Here is a 25,698-nt window from a genome sequence, read left to right on the forward strand (position 1 = left end):
ATGTGGACACCTGATCATCACACCCATATGTGGGTCTTCCCCAAACTGTTGCCACAAAGTTGGAAGCACGGAATTATCTAGTATGTCTTTGTATACAGTAGCATTATGATTTCCCTTTACTGGAACTATAGGGCCTGAACATGTTCCAGCATGGCAGTGCCCCTGTGCACAAAGCGAAGTCCATGCAGACATGGTTTGCTAAGGCTTGAGTGGCCTCCACAGAACCCTGACCTTGACCCAACTGAACACCTTAGGGGTGACATGGAACGTTGACTGCACCATCCCTCATCGCCAGACATCAGTTCCTGACCTCACTAATGCTCTTGTGGCTGAATGGGCCCAAATCCCCACAGCCATGCTCCAAGATCTAATGGAAAGCTTTCCCAGAAGAGTGTTATAGCAACGAAGGGGGGACCAACTTTGGAATGGGATGTTCAACAAGCACATATGGCTATGATGGTCAGGTGTCCACATACTTTTGGCAGTCTAGTGTATATTTGTATAATCTAACTGGAATAAACACTGATTTTGATGCATGGCATCTGATTGGCTTCAGACAACCTTTATATAAATATGTTTCTTCTTTATTCCGTTGTATTTTGAGTCATGCCTGTCGAGTCACATGATTGATTAGACGGACATTCTAGAGTCATACTGTATTTGAAATCATTCTTCCAAATGAGAGTAATTCCACTTACTTTCATGACTAGGGCATAGGATTCCCTCATGGTTGCTATTGCCTAGCCAAACTGACCCAATAAATAAAGCTGGCATGAATGCCTTCTCCCTTCTCCTTGCTATGACAGAAAGGCAGCATGCTCTCCCAGTGGTGTGTCCTTGGCCAGTGTTTAGCTCCTGTGCCTCTGTGGTTTGACAAACCAAAAAAAAAAAAAAAAATTCAGATCACCTTCTCTCACATCTTCCCTGTCTCTCACACACCCTTCTTTAGTTACTCTGACTCATGCTTTCATGCCCTACCATGCTTTCATACCCTTCTTCTTTTACATCTTTCTCTCATTCCTCTATTTTTCACTTGATATCCCTCCTTCTTTCTGTTCTTTTCTTTCCTTTCTCACAGGTGCTTACAGAACTACATCCCACCCCAGTCACTGACCCTGTCGTGTCCGGTGTGCCGACAGACCTCCATCCTGCCTGAAAAAGGAGTAGCAGCGCTGCAGAATAACTTCTTTATCACCAATCTGATGGAGGTGCTGCAGAGGGATCCGGAATGTTCCCGTCCTGAGGCCTGCAACATGCTGGAGTCTGTGAGCGCAGCAGCTGCTGGGAAGCCTCTTTCCTGCCCAAATCACGAGGGCAAGGTACGATTCTTACCAATCAAGAACTGATATGAAAAGAAATTTAGGAACCCCCAGAAAACTGGAAAGGTTGACACTGTTGAGTGTGGGCATTTAATTAATTAATTAATTAATTAATTAATTTCCCACCCAACACTTATTATAGGGTGTAGCTAGATTAACTCTTAGCAAGCTTACATAAGTGATACTGCTGGCTACCAATCTACATGGAAGATTATGCCTTTGGTTGAAAGAAAGTACTTCTGGTGCATGGAAGGTTCATACAACAAGTTTGATTTATTTTAGTAGGTGTTTGGGAGACTCTTAAGCTTATTAACAAATTAGTACCCCAGCATTAGAAAAGTAAATGCCAGAATCATAGGACCAGTTCAATTAATGGGGTGAAAAATTAGGCAAGTGGAAGCTTCTCATAGCTTTAAACACCAAAGAAACAGGTTACTGGAGAAACCGAGAGCCTCTTACCTCAGCCGAGACTCAAATCCTCTTATTTTCTTTGGCTCTGAAACACATCTTTAGCTCAAACATCAATTCCTGATAAACCATGCTAGTCTTAGTTTTCCCTTGGTTTTGGATTGCTTTGCCATGACAGCATGCGGCATAGATTTTCACTGATTCCCTCTGCAGGTGATGGAGTTTTACTGTGAGTCATGCGAAACTGCCATGTGTTTAGACTGCACAGAGGGGGAACACAGAGAACATGTCACTGTTCCGCTGAGGGACGTTCTGGAACAGCACAAAGCAGCACTGAAGAATCAGCTGGATGCCATTCGCAACAGGTACCACACTCCCTCATGGCCAAATCAAGGACTTGGAACCAGAAGAATGTCAGTTTCAGGTGAAAAAAATGCTTTAAGATATCAAACAAAAGCTGATAGAGATCTGTGCCCTATCAAAACCATATACAAATCTTCACAAGTATTTAAACATAAAAGACTTAATATTGTCATACTCAAAGTTTCCTATAGTTTGTCAGATTTAAATCACAGCTCTCTGGTTTCCTCAAAACAGTTTTTCAACCTTCATTGCACCTTCAGAGCAGTATGTGTATAAAATTTTAAATTCATGAGTGATTGGTTCTAAATATCTATTCTCTATTAAATAATTGGGTAATAATATATTTCTGAGTCTTGAAAAAACTATCTCTGCTACTGCTACAGTATGCTAAAAGTAATTGTAAACGTCTGACAGATGAAAACAATCCCTGGTGAGACGCCCTTTATTACCATTTACCTGTATTTGAAATACTATTACTATGCCTTTAGGTTGCCTCAGCTCACAGTTGCTATTGAACTGGTGAATGAAATCTCCAGGCAGCTGATGGAGCGAAAGACTGAAGCAGTGAATGAGATCAGCTGTACATTTGAGGAGCTAGAGCGGGTTCTTCACCAACGTAAGACTGCCCTCATCACCGACCTAGAGAACATCTGGAGCTCCAAGCAGAAGGTCAGGAACAGAGTTTTACCTCAGTAAACATCTAGGTTTTTCTACAACCAGAATCAATGGATTTCTCCTGTTTTGCATATTAATGTAGCCAGACGTTAGATCTATACTGAAATGTCATTAAGTAAAAGTACACACTATATAAAAAGCCCAGCAATGCTGCTGCATCTAATACACTTGTACAAGCAGCAACTACCATGTCAATGTCATAGCTGAAAATGAACTAGTTGAGATATTATATTTTGTCAGCAGTGGTTGTGTGATCGAACTTTGCCAGTGATGGACAGGGTAAAGCCGGGCTGACAAAACCATGACGGCACATGCTGTTTCAATGGTTATGATACTTATTTTCCAATAACAGCACATGCCAAAGTGGTTGAGTCCACTTATACCACAGCTATTTGCCAGCTATTAAAATTTTAAATTTATTAAAGAACAACACATCATTTTAAATTAGTTATATTTAATGTTGTGTAATGTCCTGGTATCTTATAACAGCTATAAACAGTCATTCTTTCACCAGCCTCTCTTTTTTTTCCCCTCTTTTGATTGTAATAACAAAACAATTGTTATTGAATAACAGCAAAGGCCTTCATCTTGAACACTTTCCCATGGTAGAAAACATACTGAGTGTTACAAGGTGCCAACCGTGGAGACTCCTTCCGTACACGTCTCCTTACAGAAAATGTCTTAATCCATTTTCACCTTTTAATCTTTTATTATTTTTTTAATCCATTTTCCACATTTTAATCCAATTACTATTAGATTAATACATTCAACTCATTACAGGTCTTACATTATGTGGCCCGTCTGCCATACAAGTCCCTGTGAATGAGTTACTATAGAACAATAATATATCAGAATAAATTAATATGAACCTCGATTTGAATTAAAGCTAGCACTATTGTCGGAGCTGCTGTTGTAGAAAATTAATCAACACCTTCCGACCAATCAGATTCCAGAATTCAACAGCTTAAGGTATAAGGTGGAGATAAAGAATTAGGAATATTTGGAGGTTCCAGTAGTTCAGATTAGTAGTAGTTCAGATCACATCACATCTTGCAAATAGTTAAACAACTTTATTGACGGAGTAGTGATGATAATATTAACTATTTAATTTTCTTAATATATACTGTATATACAGGTATGTATAGATTTTAGTCTAAGCCATGTATTTCATGTCAGCATAATGTAATTAGTCTCATGGTTACTGGCTACTAATGAGTCTGTGCTCTGGTAGTGACCTGTGGGGTAGAGGAAAGGTAGAGGAAATGTGGACTGGTAATTAGATTTTTTTTTTTTTTTTTTTTTGCGTCATGTGTGACGATTGCAAATGAACCTGCATCTTCATTCATCTTTAATAGCATGTAGTGTTATTGTGTTTTTATTTAATGCAATATTGCATTATGTCCTTGATGCTGTGGTTTTGATTGCTTTTTTCTAAACAATACCACACACACAAAGATATACAAGGTCGGAGGTAAAAATGTTGAATGATTTTGGAGTAACAAGTTAAAGTTTTATAGAGGCTGGTTTTAATGGATAGTGGTGACTGCCCTTGGTCACGACTGGCCAGATGTTTGCTAATTGCTTGTTCAGAAAACAAGGAAATAAAATGACAAGTTACTTGTTGGCCAGTTTTATTAATTGCTATTTTTATGAAGCAGAAGAGACAAACGCAGCAGTGTAGTTGTGCTAATCTTGCCTTGTACATAGCTTTTATAATGAAGCTGAGCTAATGTTTTTGTGTAGTAACTTATAGCTGAACTAACTCCATTTTCATCACTGTCCATTTGTTCAGAGGGTGTATGGGTAAGATCAGATGTGGGTATGGGCTGTAGGGACAGTATCTGCATAATATAAATAGTGATATTAGTTTGTGTTAGTGTCAATTAGATAATACCATTTTGAATATTTAAATAAAAAAACTGAACGAATATGAAATCGCCCTCTTCTGGACTGTTTGAGAAATGCATCATATCCCCCTCTTGCCTCTGGGATGTGTGTAATAGGTGCTGCAGTCCCAGCTGTTGTCCCTGCAGCAGGCAAAAGAACATATCGAGAGCAGCTGCAGCTTTACAGAACAGGCGCTGAGCCATGGGGGTGCTGCCGAGGTGCTGCTGGTGCAGAAGCAGATGGGGGAGCGTGCAGGTGCTCTGGCGTGTCACACCTTCCCTGAACGGCCGCATGAGAACGGACACCTACAATGCCGCCTTGAGACAGAGGGCCTGCGGCGCTCCATCCAGAACCTGGGCGTCCTGATCACCACTAGTGCTGTGGGACACACTAGCGTGGCCACCGGAGAGGGCCTGAGGCACGCCGTCATCGGCCAGCACAGCACCATCACCGTCACCACCAAGGACAAGGACGGAGAACTGGTGCGAAGCGGAAATGCACTTCTGAAAGCGGAGATCACAGGGCCAGAAGGAAGCAAAGCAGTCGAGGTGGAGGTAGTGGACAATAAAAACGGCACATATGAAGTGGGCTACACGCTGAGGAGCGAGGGAGAGTATTCCTTCTCACTGATGCTCTATGGCCAACCTGTGAGAGGGAGTCCGTTCAGACTGCGTGCCGTGAAGCCCAGTGACGTGCCTCAGTCTCCTGAAGACGTGAAGAGGAGAGTGAAGTCACCCAGCGGAAGTGGAGGACACATCAGGCAGAAAGCAGTGCGAAGACCCTCCAGCATGTACAGCACTACTAAGAAGAAGGAGAATCCTATTGAGGATGAGCTTATCTACAGAGTAGGTAAGACCACTGAGATCCAGTGGGTAGTCTCTGTAGGAGTTTGCTTCATTTATTTCAAGCTGTCTTTATGCCATATAGTAATAATAAGTACATTATGATTATTATATATATAGTATACAGTATGTTGTCTATACTTCATCTTCTGTTAGTGAAGATTTGATTAATAATTGGTCAGCAGTGGTCAGACTTTTGGACCCTGATGTACTTTTAAATGATGCGGAAACTTTGACTGTGTGTGTAACAGGCACAAGAGGCAGAGAGAAGGGCGAGTTCACTAACCTTCAAGGCATCTCCACCTGCAGTGGCAGAGTTGTAGTGGCAGACAGCAACAACCAGTGTATACAGGTGAGTCCAGTTTATTAGCTAACCTGGGTCAATGACTGGAATAAAAATAAATACTAAAAACTTTTTTTCACATTACACCTTGTACTTCCTTTAATGAACATCGAATATCTGTTTAAAGTTCAATTCAATTCAGTTTTATTTGTATAGTGCTTTTAACATTGGACATTGTCACAAAGCAGCTTTACAGAAATATATAAATTCAGGCTATACATTTTAAATTTATGAATTTATCCCTAATGAGCAACAAAAATGAGCAACAAAAATCGCAGTTATTGTAGGATGTAGCTTATAATATTTAATTTATGAAACAACATGAGATCCATAATCGCATGAACACCAATCCACTTAAATTAAAATTAAAAAATGAAAAGAAGAAATCAAAGGGTGAAACTAGTATTAATAAAATTTGTTTTTTAGAGAACTTTTTAAAAATGTATTTTAGTATTAGAGAAGAATGTATCGATAATTTTTCGTAAACTTCTTTAACATCTTCGGAGTGGGTTCTGCCACCTGAAATTTTCCACACTAGTCAAGACCTCAAGTAACTCAAATAATTCACTCAAGAAGAAAAACAAAAAATATATAATTCATGTTTACTTTGTGTTTTATTTCAGTTTGAGTTTCAATTACATGTAGCTCCTTTCTATAAATGGTATTCGTATTGCTAGTACATGAAGCAAAGAAAAGATAAAAGATTGGGTATTTTAAAATTATTTCTTAATTTATTCTAAATTAAATTCTAAAAATTATAAATTTAAAATCTATGTTTTATAGGACATTATTGCATTTGACTGATAAAGGAAGGTTAGTTATGAGTTATAAACTTGGTTTCAGAGTTGATAACATGCAGAGTGTAAAGAGATGTAAAGGAAAGCCTGGTGCTACACACACTCTGTATTTTAAAACAATTTGGTCATCAGGTCCTAATTGTGCCACGTTTCCTCGGCGTAGGTGTTTACTAATGATGGACAGTTTAAGCTGAGGTTCGGAGTGAGAGGCCGCTCACCAGGGCAGCTGCAGCGACCCACAGGAGTGACAGTAGACATGAATGGAGACATCATAGTAGCTGATTATGATAATCGATGGATAAGCATCTTCTCCTCAGAAGGGAAGTTTAAGGTAAGAACTGTGTGACTGCAGAAAAGATCACTGGGACTAATATGTGGTTTAATAAAAATACAAATGTCTATAATAGATATCAGTATCATTATTCCTGACAAGATTACAGCGTACGACAACGAAAGATTTATTGTTCTGTTCTATCGTTAATGCTCATGTCCCCACTCTCAGCTGTCTCATGCCTTATGGTTATCATTTAAACTGAATTTATATAGCACAGAGTCTAAATACAGAGAGTTTACGTTATGCATGTTAATATTGTGTAAAGAATAATCCATTTGGGGGTGTGCTGTTTAAGGAAAATAATCAGTATTTTCAATACTACAAATTGATAAATAACACCTGAGACTCCTTCCATAAATAATAAATGAACACCTCCTTACAGAAAGCTTTACAGTATCAACTGTTATACATTTTTATTTGTTAAATAGCAATGTGTTTTATTATCCTTAGATTCTGCAGAGCATTAAACCGTACAAGTTCTATGAACGAGCTGCTGTTGTAGGGACAATAATTTAGTGCATTAATATATGAATGTGTGAATTAAAGCTGGCACTACTGTCAGAGCTGCTGTTCTAGAAAACTACCAGGTCAGATTTTCAGCTGATTTGAGCTGTAGTACAACTGGATTATAACAGATTAGATTTGTGAGAAGGTATATGTGCTTATCCAGACCTCAGAAGGCATACAGTAAACGTGACACTGTGCATAAATATAGTAGCCCGAAGAACGACCAGCAGACAGGGATATTGTTAGTTTATTTCCTTTTTTTTTAATCAACCAGGAACAATCCATCCATGTGATTTACAATGGAGAGGAAAGTTTAGGGTGTGAGCTCTGTGCTTAAAAATAAACTAGAAACTAAAATGCAAATTTTTGCCTAACCAGTCATTTAAAAAATCCAAAAACGACTAAACATGTCACATGTCTAAACATAGAGTAAACAAGGATAGCAAAAATAGGACATTGAACGCTGTGTGTGTTGATTTACAGAGCTAAAAGGTTTATTCAGTTCAGCTGGTGCTGGGTTGGTCTGTTCAGTAGGCAAGGAAATGAGGTAACCCATAACCTATCCAACCACAAGTACAGGCTCTTTTCCTCTTAAATGCTAAAATGTCCTTTCATGCAACTAATTACACGTCGCTGTTTATCAGATCTATTATGTGCAGAACAGTAGCACACACCATGTCACACCTTCTTCCTGAGTGAAATAGTGGCCAAAGGAACAATGACCATGGTTGAGAAGGACAGTTTCCTGTATATTCTCATTGCATGACTTTCCTTCCACTATCTTTGTGCTCAGAATAAAATCGGCGCTGGGAGGCTGATGGGGCCGAAGGGCATTGCAGTGGATCGTAACGGACACATCATCGCTGTAGATAACAAGGCATGCTGTGTCTTCATCTTCCAGTCCAACGGGAAACTGGTCACCAGGTTTGGGGCAAGGGGCTCGTTGGACAGACAGTTTGCAGGTACTGCTGTAAAACATTTAGGAGCAGCTCAAGATCTTTACAGATAGCAGGTTCTGTACATTTTTAGAGTCTAACACAAGGTTTGTTGTTGCAGCAGTTCTCAGCATGGTTAAATATGGCATTAGGAGTTTGTGATTTTTTTTTTTTAATGATTGGTGATGTGTGCTTTCTAATAACCAACTTAATTCACTGTTTTCACTTAGTGGTTTGGCTTTGAACACCAACACAGAACAAACAGAAGCATATTGCAAATATTCTTTAAAACCTAGCTGGAAATTCCACATGGAACAAATAAGTATATTCATTATATATAATCAAACCAGGTTTCTATAACATTAAAAGTCATAGAAACCTGGTAATATAATTACTATTGTAAATAGATTATGTGGTATGTATCAGTGTTCCTCAGATAATGGAGAGTTTTTTTAGCACAAGTTTGACATTGTTGTGCATATAAATCCTCACTAATTACAGTATATTTTATTTCAAGAGAAATAAACCCTTTTGAGCACATTTTGTATTGTTTAACCTGGACATTAAATATATATCATGAATGTACACAAAATGCCTCATTGTGTCGAAATGGGGGAAAACAGTTTAGTTTGAAAGAAACAAAACATCCCTAAATTAGTTGTGAAATCCCTAAATTAGTTCTGGTGCAATCACTTAAAACATATGAGGGGAAAAAAAAATAAAAAATTTTTTTGGCCTTGGCACAAACTGGTACATTTGGTAGAAACACTGCTCACCACCCTGAGAACACCATCCCCACAGTGAAGCATGGTGGTGGTAGCACCATATTGTGGGATGCTTTTCATCAGCATGGACTAGGTCAGAGATACATGAGCCTGTGATGCAGATTCACCTTCTAACAAGACAACAACCATAAGCATATCACCAAATCAACACTGGACTAGTTCAAAACCAATAACCTGAATGTTTTTGAATGGCCAAAAGTGTGGGCATTTTTGTTTAGTTAACTTCAGTGTCAATAAAAAAAATTTCACTTTCAAATTATTGTGTAAATCAAATGGTAAAAATCCCAGTAAAGTCCATTTCAATTCGAGGTTGTAACACTACAAAATGTGGAAAAGTGCAAGAGGGTGTGAATATCTATGCATCACTTTTGTATATCTTAGAAAAAAAAAAAAAAACACATTTGTTTGTTACAAAGGCCATTTTATATCAGTGTTGCAGAATGTGTTTTATTGATTTTAATACTGTATATAGGAAGCATTTTAATGGCCAGATTTACCCAGGCTTCAGTTCCAGTGTGTAAAGAAACGTAGAAGTGCCTCTGTTCTGCCCTCCTCTCTGTTATTCAAATATATTCATGATATTCCTAAGCACAATTATTAGCCTGTCTTTGGATTGCTTTGACTGCCAAACCATTTAATGGAGAGGACATATAAAGCTAAAGCATTTGCTACCACCTTTAGTTTACGCAACTAACTCCTTTCATTGTGCTTTTTTGTGTTATCATTTATTGTCCAGTTTTCCTAACCCTAACTGAAAGTGCATGTAGAAGTGTCATACTGCCCGCTTTAGTGTGTGAAAATGTAGGAAACGTTACCTGCTTTATGGACTTTGCTCGCTTTGTTCACTCATTTTCACAGACGCCCTTCTGCTTGCTTGATTTTTGTCTCTTTTTTTTTTTCTGACCCTTTGTGTTTTGTCCCTTATTCCTTTTAGAAAAAAGTGGTTCAAACTTTGCACAGGAGCAAAAGCTTAGTAAATCTGGCCCTGGGTTCAGTAAGTATGGAGCGCAGTGCGACGTGGCGTGTTGTGTCTAACTGCTGAAATCTGAATTGAAATTTATGATCAGAGTGTAATCATCATGTTTTTGATACCTGGCTTTAATTAGAATCAAATCATAAATACGTATATCAACACAAATTTAGTATGTTATTTAGTATGTGCAATGTGGAATCTTTTGAGGTAGTGACTTATCATAATACATTGATTAACTCTTCTGATTTAGGAAGTGTCTTATTCTTGATCACTCGGTGGACTCGTTTCATGTCAGATCACATGACCTCATGAGTGCTCATGTCTAGTCTTATTGTTTTACTCCATGTGTCTTTTCAGGTCCACACTTTGTGGCTGTCAACAACAAGAATGAAATCATAGTAACAGACTTTCATAACCACTCGGTTAAGGTAAGCCTATGCTTATAAGGTTAATATTTTCATTAAGGTTTTCATTCCTAAGCCCAGAACATGCACACACTCAACACCAGCATGGTAATGAGCAGCTTTTTTAGGAAGCTGTTAGGTGTATTGGTGATTGTGCTTTGATATAGTAGTTAGATTTCTGCTCTTCACTCAGGTGTTCAGTGCAGATGGCGAGTTCCTCTTTAAATTTGGCTCACACGGTGAAGGAAATGGGCAGTTTAATGCCCCGACAGGAGTGGCTGTTGATGCAAATGGGAACATCATTGTAGCCGACTGGGGTAACAGCAGGATACAGGTAATAACATTCAGCAGTCACACACACACACACACACACACACACACACACACACACACACACACACACTGCATATCGACTTGAAAATGTGTCTAAAAATGGAGCATTGGATAAACATGGAGGAGCTGAGCTCTAGAATGAAAGTTCAAGGCTAAAAGTATCAGTTCAAACCCAAATGTATTTTCAGCACACATAAGACTGTCTCGTTGTCTACAGCTCTACAGCGTAGTCCCGCCCATGGTGTTAGTTTTGATTCTGTAAACTGAACACAATAACAAACCTGGGCTTGCTGGTTATGTGAGCGACGCAGAGCCGTAATTCCGGTGCAGCAGCAAGTGAAATTTGAATTTGATTTTCTTATTTTTTATGCAAATTAGGTATAATGTGGTAAAGCAACAAAATGATTGTCTTTGAATTCACACACATTAACAGTGATGTGAACAGTGAATTTATAAACATTAAACATTAAAATTAATATAAAAAATTGTGCTGCTAAATGCTCAATTCTGAGGTCATATTCTATTTTCTGACAGTAGTACAAACTGCAAGTTTACATGAGCTCGTTTTAATAGCTTATTGTTTGTATATATTTATAACTTACACATGGACTTGTATTGCAGATGCTAAATGGATATAAAAACCGTGTAATTATGGTGAAGTTTTCTGCAAGGTGATGTTTATTTGGTATTTTTGGAATGAGTCTCCAGTGTCAGTGCTTTGTAACGGAGAGAGATAAAGCTGTAACTTTTAAATTTTCCAGCGCTTGAAAGTCTTTAAGACAGAGGACTGTGCAGTTTGTGGTTTCTTATTAACATGACAAGCTGTGTGTTTTATTATTAACTTTTATTATTTAAAATATTATTATTATTACTATTAATAAAAGACAGGGTAAAAGAGAGGGTAAAATACAGGCTGCTGAGGAAACGACTGTTTAGCACGCAAGTGATAACGGGAACTAACTGGTCTTGTGGACATTCCACAACATTAAATGTAGCTCTAAATAGATTTAAAAAGTATCCTGTGTCATTCTTTAATTAATAAAGCATTGTAATTGTGGTATAATAGATTGTATAAAACAATTCAGGATTTGTTTTCATCCATTATTTTCCTATAACAGCATGCCCACTGTTTTATACCTTACTGATTATAAAATGCTGTAATTAGATCCGACCATCACATGCGGTCATTAGTTCTCTTGATAAAAATGAAGTGCGCTGTTGTGCCTATAATGCGTGCAGTGTGGTGTGGTGTGAATTCGTGGATAAATACAATCTGAAATAAAATAATGATAACAGAGCTGGTTCAGCAGCAACAAGTAACTAATGTTTTTTTTCCCCCTAAATGTTTTAGCAAAAATGGTGATAAAAGCATATGCAGTTGTGATATTCCTAACTCTAAATTCAAGGTGCACTTTCTTTCTTTCTTTTCTCAGGTGTTTGACAGCTCAGGCTCCTTCCTGTCCTACATCAACACGAGCGCAGACCCGCTGTATGGGCCGCAGGGTTTGGCGCTCACGTCTGAAGGTCACGTGGTTGTTGCTGACTCGGGGAACCACTGCTTTAAAGTGTATCGCTACCTGCAGTAGTGCTGTTTTGCACGTTCAGCTAAGATCAAGCCCCTTAACCAAACTATAGAGGATGAGCGGAAAGCACGAGAGCATTTTTCTTTCACAGTGCAGTTCTCCAAAAAATCCTTTTCTTTTTTTTTTTTTTTAAATTTATAATGGTGATCTAGACCTTATGATTGTTTAGAGTGGATGTGGGAGGGTGATATAATAAGCACACATTGTACAATAATTCACCTCTAGGTTGATAAGAAATTGGTAAAATTGAGAATAACTTGTGTACAGCACTTTCTCTGAAGCATGCATTCATAAGCTAGTGTTATAATTTCTGCAGTTTGGTAACTACAGACTTGTTTTTTAATCTTTAAAATGGCTCATAAAAATACAAGTTCTATAATTAATTCCATGATAACATGTAAACATTTACCTTAAGATAAACAACCTAATTACAGAGCATAAGCAAATGCACAGTCCTGCAGCTTAATTTAGAAAATTTTGCAATTCAAATTCATTAATTGCATTTTTTTCAGGGATTTTCAAAATTCAGCAGTTAAGACACTTGTAATAAATGAGGACAAATGCGTTACATGTCATTAAGGAATTAATTATACTGGTGCATTATGAGTTATATAATTACTAACACTGTTACCAAATGACAAAGAATTATCTGTTGTTATTATACACTTGCATTTTTAACCTTCCTGAGGATTCACTAGTTTCTTAGATCAGAAATGAAATTAGAACTAAAACCTCTGACAGCTTTACTTCCCATCTCTCTCAAAACACACACATCCCGTTTGTCTTTTGAGTGCAAACACCAGTTGTGGATTTTTATGCCTGTGTGTTTGTATCTATGCGCATATACAAGTGTCTGTAAATATGCATATGTGTGTATATATGAGAATATATATGTAATCTGGAAATGTACCACACTTTGGCTTCTCATCATCCCCTGATTAATGTCACTGATCTGGTGTTGTGCTTCAGATGTACAGACGTAATGCTCAAAGGAAATGAGTGACTGCTGTGTTTACAGCAAGATGCAGCTGCCAAAAGGACCTGATTTATTTTTCTATTTCATTTCATCATGCTACTTTATTGTTTAGAGTAGTCCTATTGAAAAAGAAAAAAAAAAACCCTTGTTGGCTTTGGGGGAGGAGCAGCGTTCAGATAAATGTTGTGTTAATTGCAGTGTGTTTGCACATATTGAGTCCCATATACAGAATATCTTTGTAAATAATAATTTCCATTTATACAGCCGGTGCATCATTGTGCTTACTGTGGCAGTGGAAAGGTCGTCTTTTTATCAGTATTTAACTGTTTTTATTTATTTGATGTTTTGTACAGACTTTGTTCTCTGTTTTGGGTGTTTTTGGAGGAGCTCCGCATAATTCTCACCAGCCAAAGCTTTCAATAATGTCTTTTTTTTTTTTTGTACATTTTTCTGTTCGCTTTTGAGAGCCTCATCCATTTGTCTTGAGGTATCAGGTGCTGTTTAGGCCATAAAGGAAACTCATTATTTTTTACCACTTACAGTCATCAGTCATATCGAGTGTGTGTGAGTTTAAGGTAGTGTCGTGTGAGAGCATTGTGTGTGTAGCTGTTGCTTAATGACTCAGTTTATCTGTTTCTGGACTGGAGTTACATGCCGGGAAAGTTGTGCATGAAGAGGCTATTCCAGCAATGTGGACTTTTTTTTTCTTTTTTAAATCAGTTTTGTTGCATCTAATATCTGTAAATGAATATGAGTATTTGTCAAACGTCAGACGTCTCAGAGCAGTGGTTCAGTAGTGGGGACGTGTCGCTCTGCACGTGTGTGTTTTCCGTGTTGATCAGGCTTCAAGCTCTTCGATTCCTTCAGGCAGGTCCCCACATCTGTGTGCATCCCAAACACTCATGTGTGACGACTTACTCAATTCCTTAGATTCATAAGTTTTTACAAATCTTGCAAGAACATGTTTGGGACTTTAAGACACATGATACTTGGCTCAGTTTGACCCAGCACACAGACGGACGCTAAACATGTTGCTGATACTGTAGCTAATTTTTACACTTTATTTTATTAACTAATTGCACATGTGTAAATCAGCTCACAATTATTTCTCACTGATGTATGCCTGCAATGCATTATGGGAATGGCTTCTGTGCATTGTAGCATTCTTAAAATAGTTGATAGTTTAGTTTAGAAGTTTTAGCATTTGGGACAAAGCAATTAGATTTTGAGCAACAGGACTGATCCATAGTCAGTTTCTGTCTTCCATTATTGTGTTAGCAAAAAGAGAGCAAAAGAGCTGAACCTCATCTCTGAGACGCCCAACACACACACACCCACACACACACAGCACTCACTGATAATCATCACTAACTCCTTCCAGAACATAAACTAGAACCCATCATTAATTACAACTCATTCAGTAATAAAAAGTCTTGTACAGCACATGAACTTTTCAATGTCTTCACTGATCAAGTCTAACAGTGTGTAATTAAAAATTGTAAATATAAAGTTATTTAAACACTTACGCATCTCTCTATGGCTCAGAACAGCTCACACACAAACACACACACACACACACAAATTCTACAAAATAAGTCTCACTGCCTTTTTAAACCAACACTGGAGCTTGTCTCAGTAGAACCATGGTTCTCTAACCAGGGGGGTGTGAAGTAAAGCCAAGGCGTCTGCCGTTTCTTTATTACAGTTACAGCGGTGAAAATCACAACCCAGCTTATCAAAATCATACTATTTACTGAGTTCTTATAATTATTTGCTCATTTAACTGCCTGAGAATGGAATATAGTTACCAAACTTCACTAATACAAAAACTAGACTGCTTATAAATAACATCAACTTAAATCTAATGAGAATTTTAATAACAATGTGTTCTACAGCTCCAATAAGTAGCCAAAATATTATTGAACAACATATTTATATTAATGAGCCTAATATTTAAATAGTTGGATTATGTTCATAAAATGAATCTGAGGGGGTCTGTGGATATTTTTGTACAGGTTAAGGGGTCCCTGGCCACAAAAAAAGTGAGATCCCCTGCTGTAGAAAACCACACTGGTGTTCTTATAGTTTAAGATCCTGTAGTGTAGAAAAAACTGCAGAAAAAAATACTGTGATCTGCAACCAATGCTACAGTAACAAACCACATGTTAACATCAACATAAAAAAAACAAAACAATGAACACTGATATGACATACATTTATTACATATATGTAACAGAAGGGAAACACATCCAGACGAAGGCTGAATTACAAGCAGTTAGACACACATCAAACAATTTCAGTTTTGAAAAATATAATAGCTATTAATAATGCCTTCTTTCCACTCGCTTTTCTGTCTGCTAGTCCGCTGTGCTTCAAATACATTCACAAAAACATCCGAAAAGACCGAACCTGCCCAAATGTAAAGTTTTGGGAAAAGCATAAAATAAAAAAATAAAAAAAAAATCACAGGCTGTCATGTTTAAGTCTTTTAGTGTGAGAATGAATAAATAATCCAACACTTCCTCACGGCTCCATGCAGCAAAACTAGGGACGGGCAGTTTAACCGCTTTCTCTATTCAAATATCCACATTTTGCGGATCATTCATATGGTTATGATTCACACGGTTATGAATAAGAAATGAAACCAGAAATGAATAAGAAAGGAAAATAGTAAAACAGAAAACAGAAAAAGGAAAATAAGATTTGTAACAATGATGGACCTGTCTGAAACTGACTTGGACATGAAGCCTGGCTTTAACAGGGTCTTTCTGATCTACACTTTTTTTTTTTTTTTTTTTAAATATCAGCCTAATCGTGTTCAAATATTCAGACATGAAGCAATTACAGATACAATTAACACCCTACTGCAGAAAAACAATCTGTCAGCTGGGACAGAAATAAAGAATTTCCATATATAGCTCTGCTTAGATGTGGCCATTTTGCTTGCTGTGACGTACGAGACGAGCTGCTTGGGTTTGTATATATGGACATATACATATACTGCGGTTTGTATTTCTATAGCACATGCACAGTAAAAAAAAAAAAAAAAAAAAAAATCAAAAAATGACAGTGTAATTCATTTTTATTTTGGATTACACAAGCTATATATGAACACTTAATTATGTAAATAAATATTAAGAGGAGTTCAGATATAGCATATTTAAATAAGCACACCTATCCGTAAGCAATACACACATTTCCCAAGCTCTCTGATTCCACACTCGGAGCCAGGCCAGATTTCAGCACACCAGTGTGGGGCTTTAAAAGAGGGGGATTAGAAAGAAACCTTATTTACATAATTATTATGGAAATGTCTAAACCTTGCATAGTAGCCTGTGCAAACTCAGAACCTTGGATTATTTAAGTATTATGTCTTACACTAGCGACTCATTTCTATCAAAGTATATATTTTCAACAGAAATGAGGAATTAAATAATTAAAAGAAATTTAAAAAAAAAAGTTAAAACATCTCTAGAGCTTTATCAAACGTTCACAGCGAACTACTTCTAAAACCTACTGATCTAAATTCCATTGCTTAAAAGGTCACATTTGAAGGGGACACAGAACAACACTGAGGTGAAATGAGATGTTAAAAGCAGCTCGAGTTGATATTTGCTTAAAACCTGCAGCGCATCTTGACCTGAATGTCAACAGGGCTACATCGTAATCCAACAGTAATAAGAACAGACTTGTTCAGATCAGGCATGGTAGAGTATTACACTCCCTAATTCACATGGACAGATCGTGAAGAAGTCTCCGAGTCTGAGCCACACCACGGCAGCCTGCCTCCTGAGAGAAGAACGCCTAGGAATGAAAACTTCTGACTGCAGATACAATGAATGCTGTTTTCTCTGTTTTCCTCTCATTCTCCCCAATCTCATTTTTATCAGTAGTAGGGGATCTGCAGCCAGCTTCCCCTGCAATGGACTTCTCCTTCTCAAAACATTAAAATACAGTGATAGTCTCTCCTCAGTAATAGTGGCAGATCTGCAGGCGGCTGCCCGGGTCGTTCTTTCCGGGGCTGAAGAAGGGCGAAACGGGCTCGTCGAAGTACGCCGCAAAGCTGTAGACGCGCTTCATAGTGACGGCGTCGTAAAAAGCCACGTGGCCGCGCTCATAGTCAAGGAAGACACCGACACGCGGCGAGCTCCAGTAATCAGCCACAGGCACACGTGCGTCCTCTTCATTGGCGTAGAGGCGGTCGTGGAGGCTCAGGCTCCAGTATCCAGCTGACGGCGACAGACTGACGAAGCCCTTCCGGTTGCTGCATGCTGTGGTCACACCCAGGTACCACACTCCCTTGTCCCTCACGTCTACCTCCCAGTAGTGCTGGCCACTGGAGTACTGCGCAGTAGCCAACACACCAAAGAAGCGCGTGAAGCGGCGCGGCAGGTCGGGCTCGTGCGAGCGTGCTCGGCCCTCCTCCACCTTTGTGTCAAAGTCACTAATGGCCAAAGACGGGTGTGCTGTGTCCAGATCCAACGTCAGGTTCTGTGGCACTGAAGGGCAGAGGATGATGTACATTACCTAACCTTCCTCTTTACTTTAAATAACAGAACAGACCTCTTTAAACAGCGGGAAAACCGAAACTAGTGGAAGTCAACAAGGGCGTGAGATTTGGCTTTATATTTATTCATTATAATTTAGAGTTCTTGGAAGATCAATGGTTATTTTTGATTTATGATTATGTAGAGCCATGCAAAAATAGGGTGAAGTGGACTATTTTCATATAACAGCATGGCTCAAAGTGTGTTTTTAATTTAGTACTGAGCACCACATCACACTTTTTAACTGTTTGTAATTTAATATTATGCATCGTGCGTGAGACAAGTTAGTTCCTCTTATTGCTTATAATATAGAAGCTATCAGCAGTCTTTTTTTAGTCTAGCCTCTCTTTTTTTCCCTCTTTTCTTATGCTTATTAGACCGAAATACACCATCATCTCTCTCGTGAAGACTCACCCCTGTCAGGAAGCTGCTTGACTCTTACAAAGCCTTGACACCTGAGATTCCTTCCATAAGTGTTACATAAACTTTTCCTAACAGAAAACATCACCATATCAACGATTATATGGTTTTTTTTGTTACAATACTTCATAAAAAGAAAAAAAAAATCGGTTTATAATTAACCCCTAGATCATGGTGGACAGTCTGCCATACCGTATACAAAGTCTTTGTACGAGCTGTTACTATAAGAATGATAATGTATTAGAACTAGCACATTAATACAAAACTATATGTATATTGAATATAAATTATTACTATAGAAACCTATATACCATTACCGTCAATGCTGCTGTTGCACAAAATTAATGCACAAGTTCTGATTAGAGAATTCATATCCATGCTGTGATATAAACTGAAATATTATTTTGATCTCTCTGGGGTCTTATCTGCTGTGTCTACTACAGAGGACGTTACATAAAATCATCCGAAGTTCATAATGCCGTCATGTTCCTCTGACAGAATGGTGTTGATTTTACATCAATCCCACCGACCTCTGATTATCTTCCTACACGCATACACAGTCATACACATACACAGCAAGGCTCGCCTAAAGAACAGATGAGATGTCTGTCTTTTCGGGAGTAGAGACATAAGAATAGTGCTGCATTCATGGTGCTGTGAAAGAAGTAATTTGCAAGTTGTAATAACGTCATTTCCCACCTTGGCATGTCAGAGGTGCAAAGTGGGAAAAAAACGTGGATCCCTCCATAAATGCGTGTCTCACGTAATGCTCATAAACAGCTACATCATCTGCACTTTTACAGTTACAGGCCTGAGAGGCTAAAGATAGTGCTCTATTATACTGAACTTTAAATATTTATGCAACATTTTGGACTGAAATTGCAAATAGAATTTCTGTATTTCTGTCAGTTTTTGCATGTTTCTGATTTTTCTTATCTACAGTGAAACACGCAACATAACATATCTTTGTTGTACAGGGTTTTTTTTTTTAATAGGCATGTTTCTTTCTCTGAACTAATTTATTAAAATCAATATTGGGATGCAGGCATTGACTCACACTCACTCTTTACTTACTCGTATGCAGCACATGCATCATCTTCTTCCACAAGATGAGCTGAAAGGGTCCAGTGAACTCGGTGAAATCAGGCGGACAGTTCACCGCCTGTACTGTAAGGTTAACATGACTTGGGCTAAAATCCAAAAAAAAAACAGGATCACAACAGCATTTACACACCCAATACACTCCTGGGCAAGATTCATACATTTAAAATTTATATCCTGAATGTATTTATTTCTGTAAAGCTGCTTTGTGACAATGTCCATTGTTAAAAGTGCTATACAAATAAAACTGAATTGAATCAACAGATTGTTGATAAATAATGAATTACATTTAAAATTAAACTGTACCTACCTTTGTTTCAACATACAGTTATCTACATACCTTGAATACGCTTTGCAGATGCTCTGAAAAAGACATCCATAAGATAACTGAACATATTAACTTAACATACTGATAATATTATGCATGTGTATGTATAAAAACATAAGTGAGACATACCTCAAAGTTTGCTACCTCGCTGAGCTGGTTCTGAATTTCAGCAATGGCCTTGTCTACTTTAGCTGCCTCACTTTCCACCAGTTTAAGATTCTCATCTATCAGCGCTATAGTAGCTGCCTCCTCGGCCTCCAGCCTCTCCAACAGTCTGTCCTTCTCATCCAGCAGAAACTGCACCAGTGCTCCCACATCATCCTCAATCTTCTCCTTCAGAGCCTGCTTCTTTAGCTGTGAGGAAGTCAACAGAGTAAATCTAAGCCAAATGAGCAGATGATGACCTAATTTAGGTGTGACAGTATTTAGATTTCAGAAGTCTCTAATATAATACAGGATGACATACAGTGGATTCAGAAAGTAAGGATTAAATTTACATTTTTGGCCGTCGGTCTACACATACTAATCCATAAAAGAGGAAGGTTTTAGAAATTGATTTCTAAAAAATCTAAAACAGCTGCTGTCCCTGCTGCTGAGAAGCACCCCCTGGCATGATCCTGCTGCTGCCGCCACCACCATGCTTCACCTTAGGGATGGCATTAGCCAATTGATGAGCAGGACCTGGTTTTTGCCAGCCCAAAAATTTCATATTTTTTTCTTGTCAGCCCACAGAATCTTTTTCCTAACGCTCTCAGAGTCCATTATGTGCCTGTCATATGCCATTTACTCAGGGGTGGCTTCAGTCTAGCCACTGTACCATAAACACCTGATTGATGGGAGTATTTCTGCTGTCCTTCTGGCTGGTTCTTCCATCTCTGTGGAGATGGGCTTCTCTGCGGAAGCTCTTGAAGAGTGGCCATTAAGTTTTTGGTCACCTCCCTCACAAGGCCCTTCTAGCCCAGTTACTGAGTTTGGCTAGACAGCAAGCTTTAGGAAGAGTCCTGGGATTGTGCAAAGGATCGTGGCATGGCATGCAATGAGAACCTGTCTCATGAAGTGGTGAAAAAAACTGAGAAGGATTAAATTTTATACAAATTAAAAGTGGCAGCCATTTAGCACTGACCAATCGTGACTCAGGAGCCAAGATGCTGCCGTCGTTGGATGACAAAATAATGGTCTGCATAAAAACAGTTCTTTCTGTTATATGTTCTTTCAATCTGCATAGTTTAAAAAAAAAAAAAAGCGATTGCATACTGTCCAGAGCGCTTGGTGAGTTAAAAGTAAGTAGTGGCTGATCTACATTAAAATATTAAAACGACAAGTCTGCTGTTTGATAACTTGTAACTGAAATAAAATCAATGTATACTGGAAATCTACAATTTCCTGATGAAAAGGTGCATTTGTAAACTTTGTAGTAGACAAATACAGCTCTTACGCAGCAAGCACCTTGGGCAGTGTGCACATCAAGCAGAGAGTTTGGGCTTTGCAACAAAGTACTTTTTTCTCTATCAGTTTTGATTTTACGCTCATGTACATACTTTCTTGTTCATATTTACAAGTACAAAGTCATTCACACACACGTACAATTTGGCGTAATCGATTCGCCTATCTGCATGCTTTTGGACAGTGAGAAGAAACTGGAGAACCCAGAAGACACGTAAAACGTTAAATTCTACACAGACAGTAAGCCGAGCTCAGGACCCCGGAGCTGTGAGGCAGCAATACTACCCACTGTGCTGCTCTATATGTATGTATAAATGTAGAAAAGAATTACACAGTAAAATTATACAGTAATTGAGTTATTTAATTTTTGTTCCACAATACATATTCCTAATGTATATGCCCATTTGAGTAAACAAAAAGAAACATCAATATCATTATTAATTCTTACATACTTTGACGTCTGCTTTGGCTTGCTCATCTGTGGCTTTGACGCGGGCACACATGGACTTCTGCCAGTTCAGTTTGATGAGCCTCAGCTTCAGGCCTCCCTGTGTACAAAAGAAAGCAAGGTCAGCAACGGTACAAGATCCTAAAAGAAATGCCCCAGTACCACAGACCACTCAGCACTGCTACCATGATTACTACTTCTTATTAGCGTATTGACAACTGACACACAATGTCTGGTAGAGGGAACTGTTACAGCTCACCTTCATGTCCTCAACAACCTCAGGTACAGGAGCAACATCATGGAGCCTGAAAGCCATTAAATACATCAACACGCATTGTGTACAACCCAAAAGTGTGGGAATTTTATTGTAATCAAATTTTACAGGTAGATGAAATTTAGCTTTATCTATTAGTCACATTCTGCTGCTTGAAAATGCATTGCATGACTACAAGAGCTTTTTTCAATGAGCATAATAATGGGGGAACTCTAATTATTAATGAATGTTATCATTTATAGTGGTAATGATCTATATAAAATAATAATCTGACCTTCAGCAGAGATATTTCTGTTATAATTACTAAACCATTGGACATAAAGGCTCCACTCCCTGCATACTTGACGCACACAAGCCGTACCTTGTGTAAAGAAAACTGTTAGCCGCTGCAGAATGCCAGACACGGCACAGCTTATAGTTTCACTGCTCTCCTCATCCCCTGTCTCTCCATCACCCTCTCCGTTCTCCCTCTCTCACTCCCACTCCCCCCGACCCCGAGCTTCGTTCATGTTGCAGCCAAATTGGAAATTTTCTCTGAATTTTTTGTGAAAAATAAAACACTTATTTTGAAAGGGACAAAATATACTGGAGCAATCATTAATTTAGCTGGGAGCAGCACTGAAGTAACACCTGGGTGATAAACACTGAATGACCTCGTGTACAGCAGAAGGTGACTAGCAGACCGAGTATAGAAAAAAGCAAAGTATTTTTATTCTCCAAAGTATTCAAATGTTAAACACCCTCAGCCCTCTGTGTGCGTGTGTGCGTGTGTGTGTGTGTGCATACATGCCTATTTTCTCTTGCTGAGCTGTCACCTGTTGCCACCCATGCTGCCTGTGGTCATGTATAAACCTCATTTGCATACTGTCATTTCTAATTTGACTTCTTTGCATGTTATTTTATAGTGTTTGTAGCCCTCCTGAGTATCTTCTCCAACCCTACTCCAGCACTCGTTTCTGATCACTTTGCAGAAACATTTAACAGATGTATTACTGTCAGCTCCTTTAATGGCTCCATGCTTGGACTGTATTCTGTCACGCTGGTTAAAAGCACCTACCAAATAAATAAAGATCAATTTCATGCCTCCTAAGCTCATTACATTGCGATGTGATTAGGAAAATGACTAAACTCTGCTGTACTCTGGCCTTCCACAACCAGAGCTGTGCATTACTGGAGTAAGAACACTAATGCTTCGCGCTCTTTACCTGTGATCTCTCGACTCTCTGCACACCACACAGATGGGCTTTCTGTCTGTGTGGCAGTAGAGTTTTAGCTCCTCATGGTGTCTCTCACATTTACCATCTGTTTTGCCCGGTTTGGCCGGTGCAGGAGGTCTGCACGTCTTCAGACACTCAAACTCACTCAGTTTATCCACCAGGTTCTTCACCAGATAGTTCTTTGTGAAGCTCATTTTGCCAAACACCTGTGAAACAAGCATTGGTAGGTTTATACATATAGGACTGGACAATCCTGATTTCTTCTGCTTGGGGCATTTAGATGTTTATGGACAGAAAGATGTCAATCAAGCATACTTTTTAAAAGTATAAGCACCGTTCTACACTTCGTCCAAAAGAGGCCTATGCTTCCTTCAAGACACATGAAGAAAGTCACGTGCATGTTTTCAAACTGCTGTTCACGCTGTGTCACAGCTACCCGTGCCTTTCTGCAAGCATGAGCCCACGATTGGTTAATCTCACTGTGATTGACAGGTGAGAGAGAGTATGCCTTCCCTCCTATTCAGAGACCACAGCCAGTTCTGCTCTCTTGGCTCCCAACCATGGTTGGCTGTGGCATTGTCAGGATTTGAACTCGCGATCTTTGGATGATCAGGCGAATGCTTTTCTGCCTGACATGATGCCAATGCCTCCTGATCCTGACACATCTCCTCCTGAGCTCCTCTCACCCTCTGGATTGGCCTCATGTGTCTTGAATCTCTATTTCTTCTTGGAGCATCTGTACTTGTGACTCACTTTCTGCCTGTGCATGGTCCCAAAAACCCAATGTCCTTCCCAAAAACAGCTTACACGGATACTGTAAATCTCATCTGCTGTAATCATAAACACTGTCCTGTGCCCATCCCTCATTCCTATTCACAATATTTTCATTCTCATCCCTTTCAGAACACTCACTGCTGTTTGACTTTATAACTGTATAGGATTCAGTTGTAGAAGAATAGTGCGATTATAAATCCCTTCTGAATTAACCCAGAAAAGGATGCGTTTCATTCGGAGTCTGATTCCTGTCAAGGTTTCTTCCTCCTGTTGTCTCGGGGGGTTTTTCCTTGTCACTGCCGCTGTCTCTGGCTTATTCATTAGGGATCGAAATCTACATCTGCGTTTCTGTAAACACTGTTCTGTGACAATGTTTATTGTTAAAAAACACCATTAAAATAACACTGAATGGAGCTGGGTTATGGTGGTCTCGTGAGATTCTAGATATTTACATGCAGAATTACATGATAAATGGTTTTATGTCAAGTTATTGTCATGATTATGATTATGATTAGTGTGTGTAAATGTCACATCTCTAAAACAACCCATACACAGCTTTAAAAGACATTACATTAGCAACAGCTGTTAGGTGTTTAGCTAGCCAGCTGGTTAGCTAAAGTGCTACCTAATTAATATTTCATTCTCTGTTTGTTGTTGATGTGACAGGAATGTAGCTTTATTTCATGGCAGTAAGAAAGCTCTACAAATCCTCTAACCCACTAAAACTATGACAGTTTATTGTTAGCTGTGCTGAGGTGCACTGCTGGAAGAGTAAACGGCTGAAGTTATTAATTTGCGTTATTAATCATTACAGTTAGCTTAGAGAACTTAGCCAGCTGGAGAATTAGCCACAGAGCTCCTGGGACTAACGCTACTGAGCAAAGGACATGAAAACAAAACCCACCATCCGGCACTCTGGACACTGATAGCCGTCTCCTCCGTTTTCCTCCCAGTGCATTAAAATGCACATGCGGCAGAAGTTGTGACCGCATTTTAAAATGACCGGATCATCAAAGTAATCCAAACAAATGGCACAAACCAATTCCTTCTGTAATTCCCCCTTTGTATCTGCTGCGGCAGCCATGTCACTAACCGAGCAGCTTCCTGTAGAGTGCGACAGGAAAACAGAACAGACACGCGCGCGAGAGGGTACTACACAGGAACTGATGACGTAGTACGCAGAAAAGTAGCTGAACGAAAACAATATAGTACAACTATGTATTATGTATAATTTGTTGATTATGTTGATGATAATTAGTAGTAACGGTGTTATTATTATTATTATTATTATTATTATTATTATTATTATTATTATATTAAATAAAACCATAACAAATGAGGGGTAAGCATACAGACATCACCTCATCTTTAAAATGCAAGCTAAATATTTACTGTAAATATTATTTAAATATAATAGCTCCTTATAAGTGATAATAACTTTGTGGCATTGTCCAAGTTTGCATCCTGTAATTTTACACATCATTGTCCACTTCTAACTGTGCAAAGAACCACTATTATTATTATTATTATTATTATTATTATTATTATTATTATTATTAGTCCCTGTTTCAGACCTAGGAGAAATTGTTTTTAGACTGATGGTACTCATAGTAATAATAATAATAATAATAATAATAATAATTATTATTATTATTATTATTAGTAGTAGTAGTAGTAGTAGT

The 25,698-nt window shown here is 38.5% G+C and overlaps 2 protein-coding genes across 8 annotated transcripts in view; one reads left to right on the top strand and one right to left on the bottom strand.

Moving 5' to 3' along the window:
• trim3b (tripartite motif containing 3b) overlaps positions 1–14,907 on the top strand; it is a 34,229-nt gene extending 19,322 nt beyond the window's left edge. For 4 of the 6 annotated variants that reach the window (XM_026941838.3, XM_026941837.3, XM_026941835.3 and 1 more), the window contains 11 exons: positions 1,079–1,319; positions 1,941–2,092; positions 2,579–2,759; positions 4,769–5,501; positions 5,746–5,846; positions 6,798–6,965; positions 8,269–8,437; positions 10,130–10,189; positions 10,526–10,596; positions 10,766–10,906; positions 12,339–14,907. In XM_026941838.3, coding sequence (XP_026797639.3) covers positions 1,079–1,319; positions 1,941–2,092; positions 2,579–2,759; positions 4,769–5,501; positions 5,746–5,846; positions 6,798–6,965; positions 8,269–8,437; positions 10,130–10,189; positions 10,526–10,596; positions 10,766–10,906; positions 12,339–12,491 — 2,170 coding nt within the window. In that variant the 3' untranslated portion in view covers positions 12,492–14,907. The other 2 variants (XM_026941839.3, XM_053241574.1) reach the window with 2 other exon arrangements.
• Positions 14,908–15,663: 756 nt separating this feature from the next.
• Positions 15,664–25,154, bottom strand: trim47 (tripartite motif containing 47). 2 transcript variants are annotated; one of them, XM_026941943.3, is made up of 8 exons: positions 24,921–25,154; positions 23,231–23,448; positions 22,011–22,056; positions 21,756–21,851; positions 19,990–20,214; positions 19,873–19,919; positions 19,506–19,621; positions 15,664–17,963 (listed from the first exon to the last, which is right to left on the bottom strand). In XM_026941943.3, exons 1-8 carry the CDS (start codon positions 25,098–25,100, stop codon positions 17,434–17,436), a joined length of 1,458 nt encoding a protein of 485 aa, XP_026797744.2. In that variant the 5' UTR covers positions 25,101–25,154; the 3' UTR covers positions 15,664–17,433. The 2 variants fall into 2 exon arrangements, with proteins under 2 accessions (XP_026797744.2, XP_026797745.2); XM_026941944.3 differs by having other exon boundaries at positions 19,873–19,895; positions 24,921–25,153.
• Between the last annotated feature and the right edge of the window lie 544 nt (positions 25,155–25,698).

The sequence above is a fragment of the Pangasianodon hypophthalmus genome, chromosome 17 (genome assembly GCF_027358585.1).
Source record: "Pangasianodon hypophthalmus isolate fPanHyp1 chromosome 17, fPanHyp1.pri, whole genome shotgun sequence".
NCBI lineage: Eukaryota > Metazoa > Chordata > Actinopteri > Siluriformes > Pangasiidae > Pangasianodon > Pangasianodon hypophthalmus.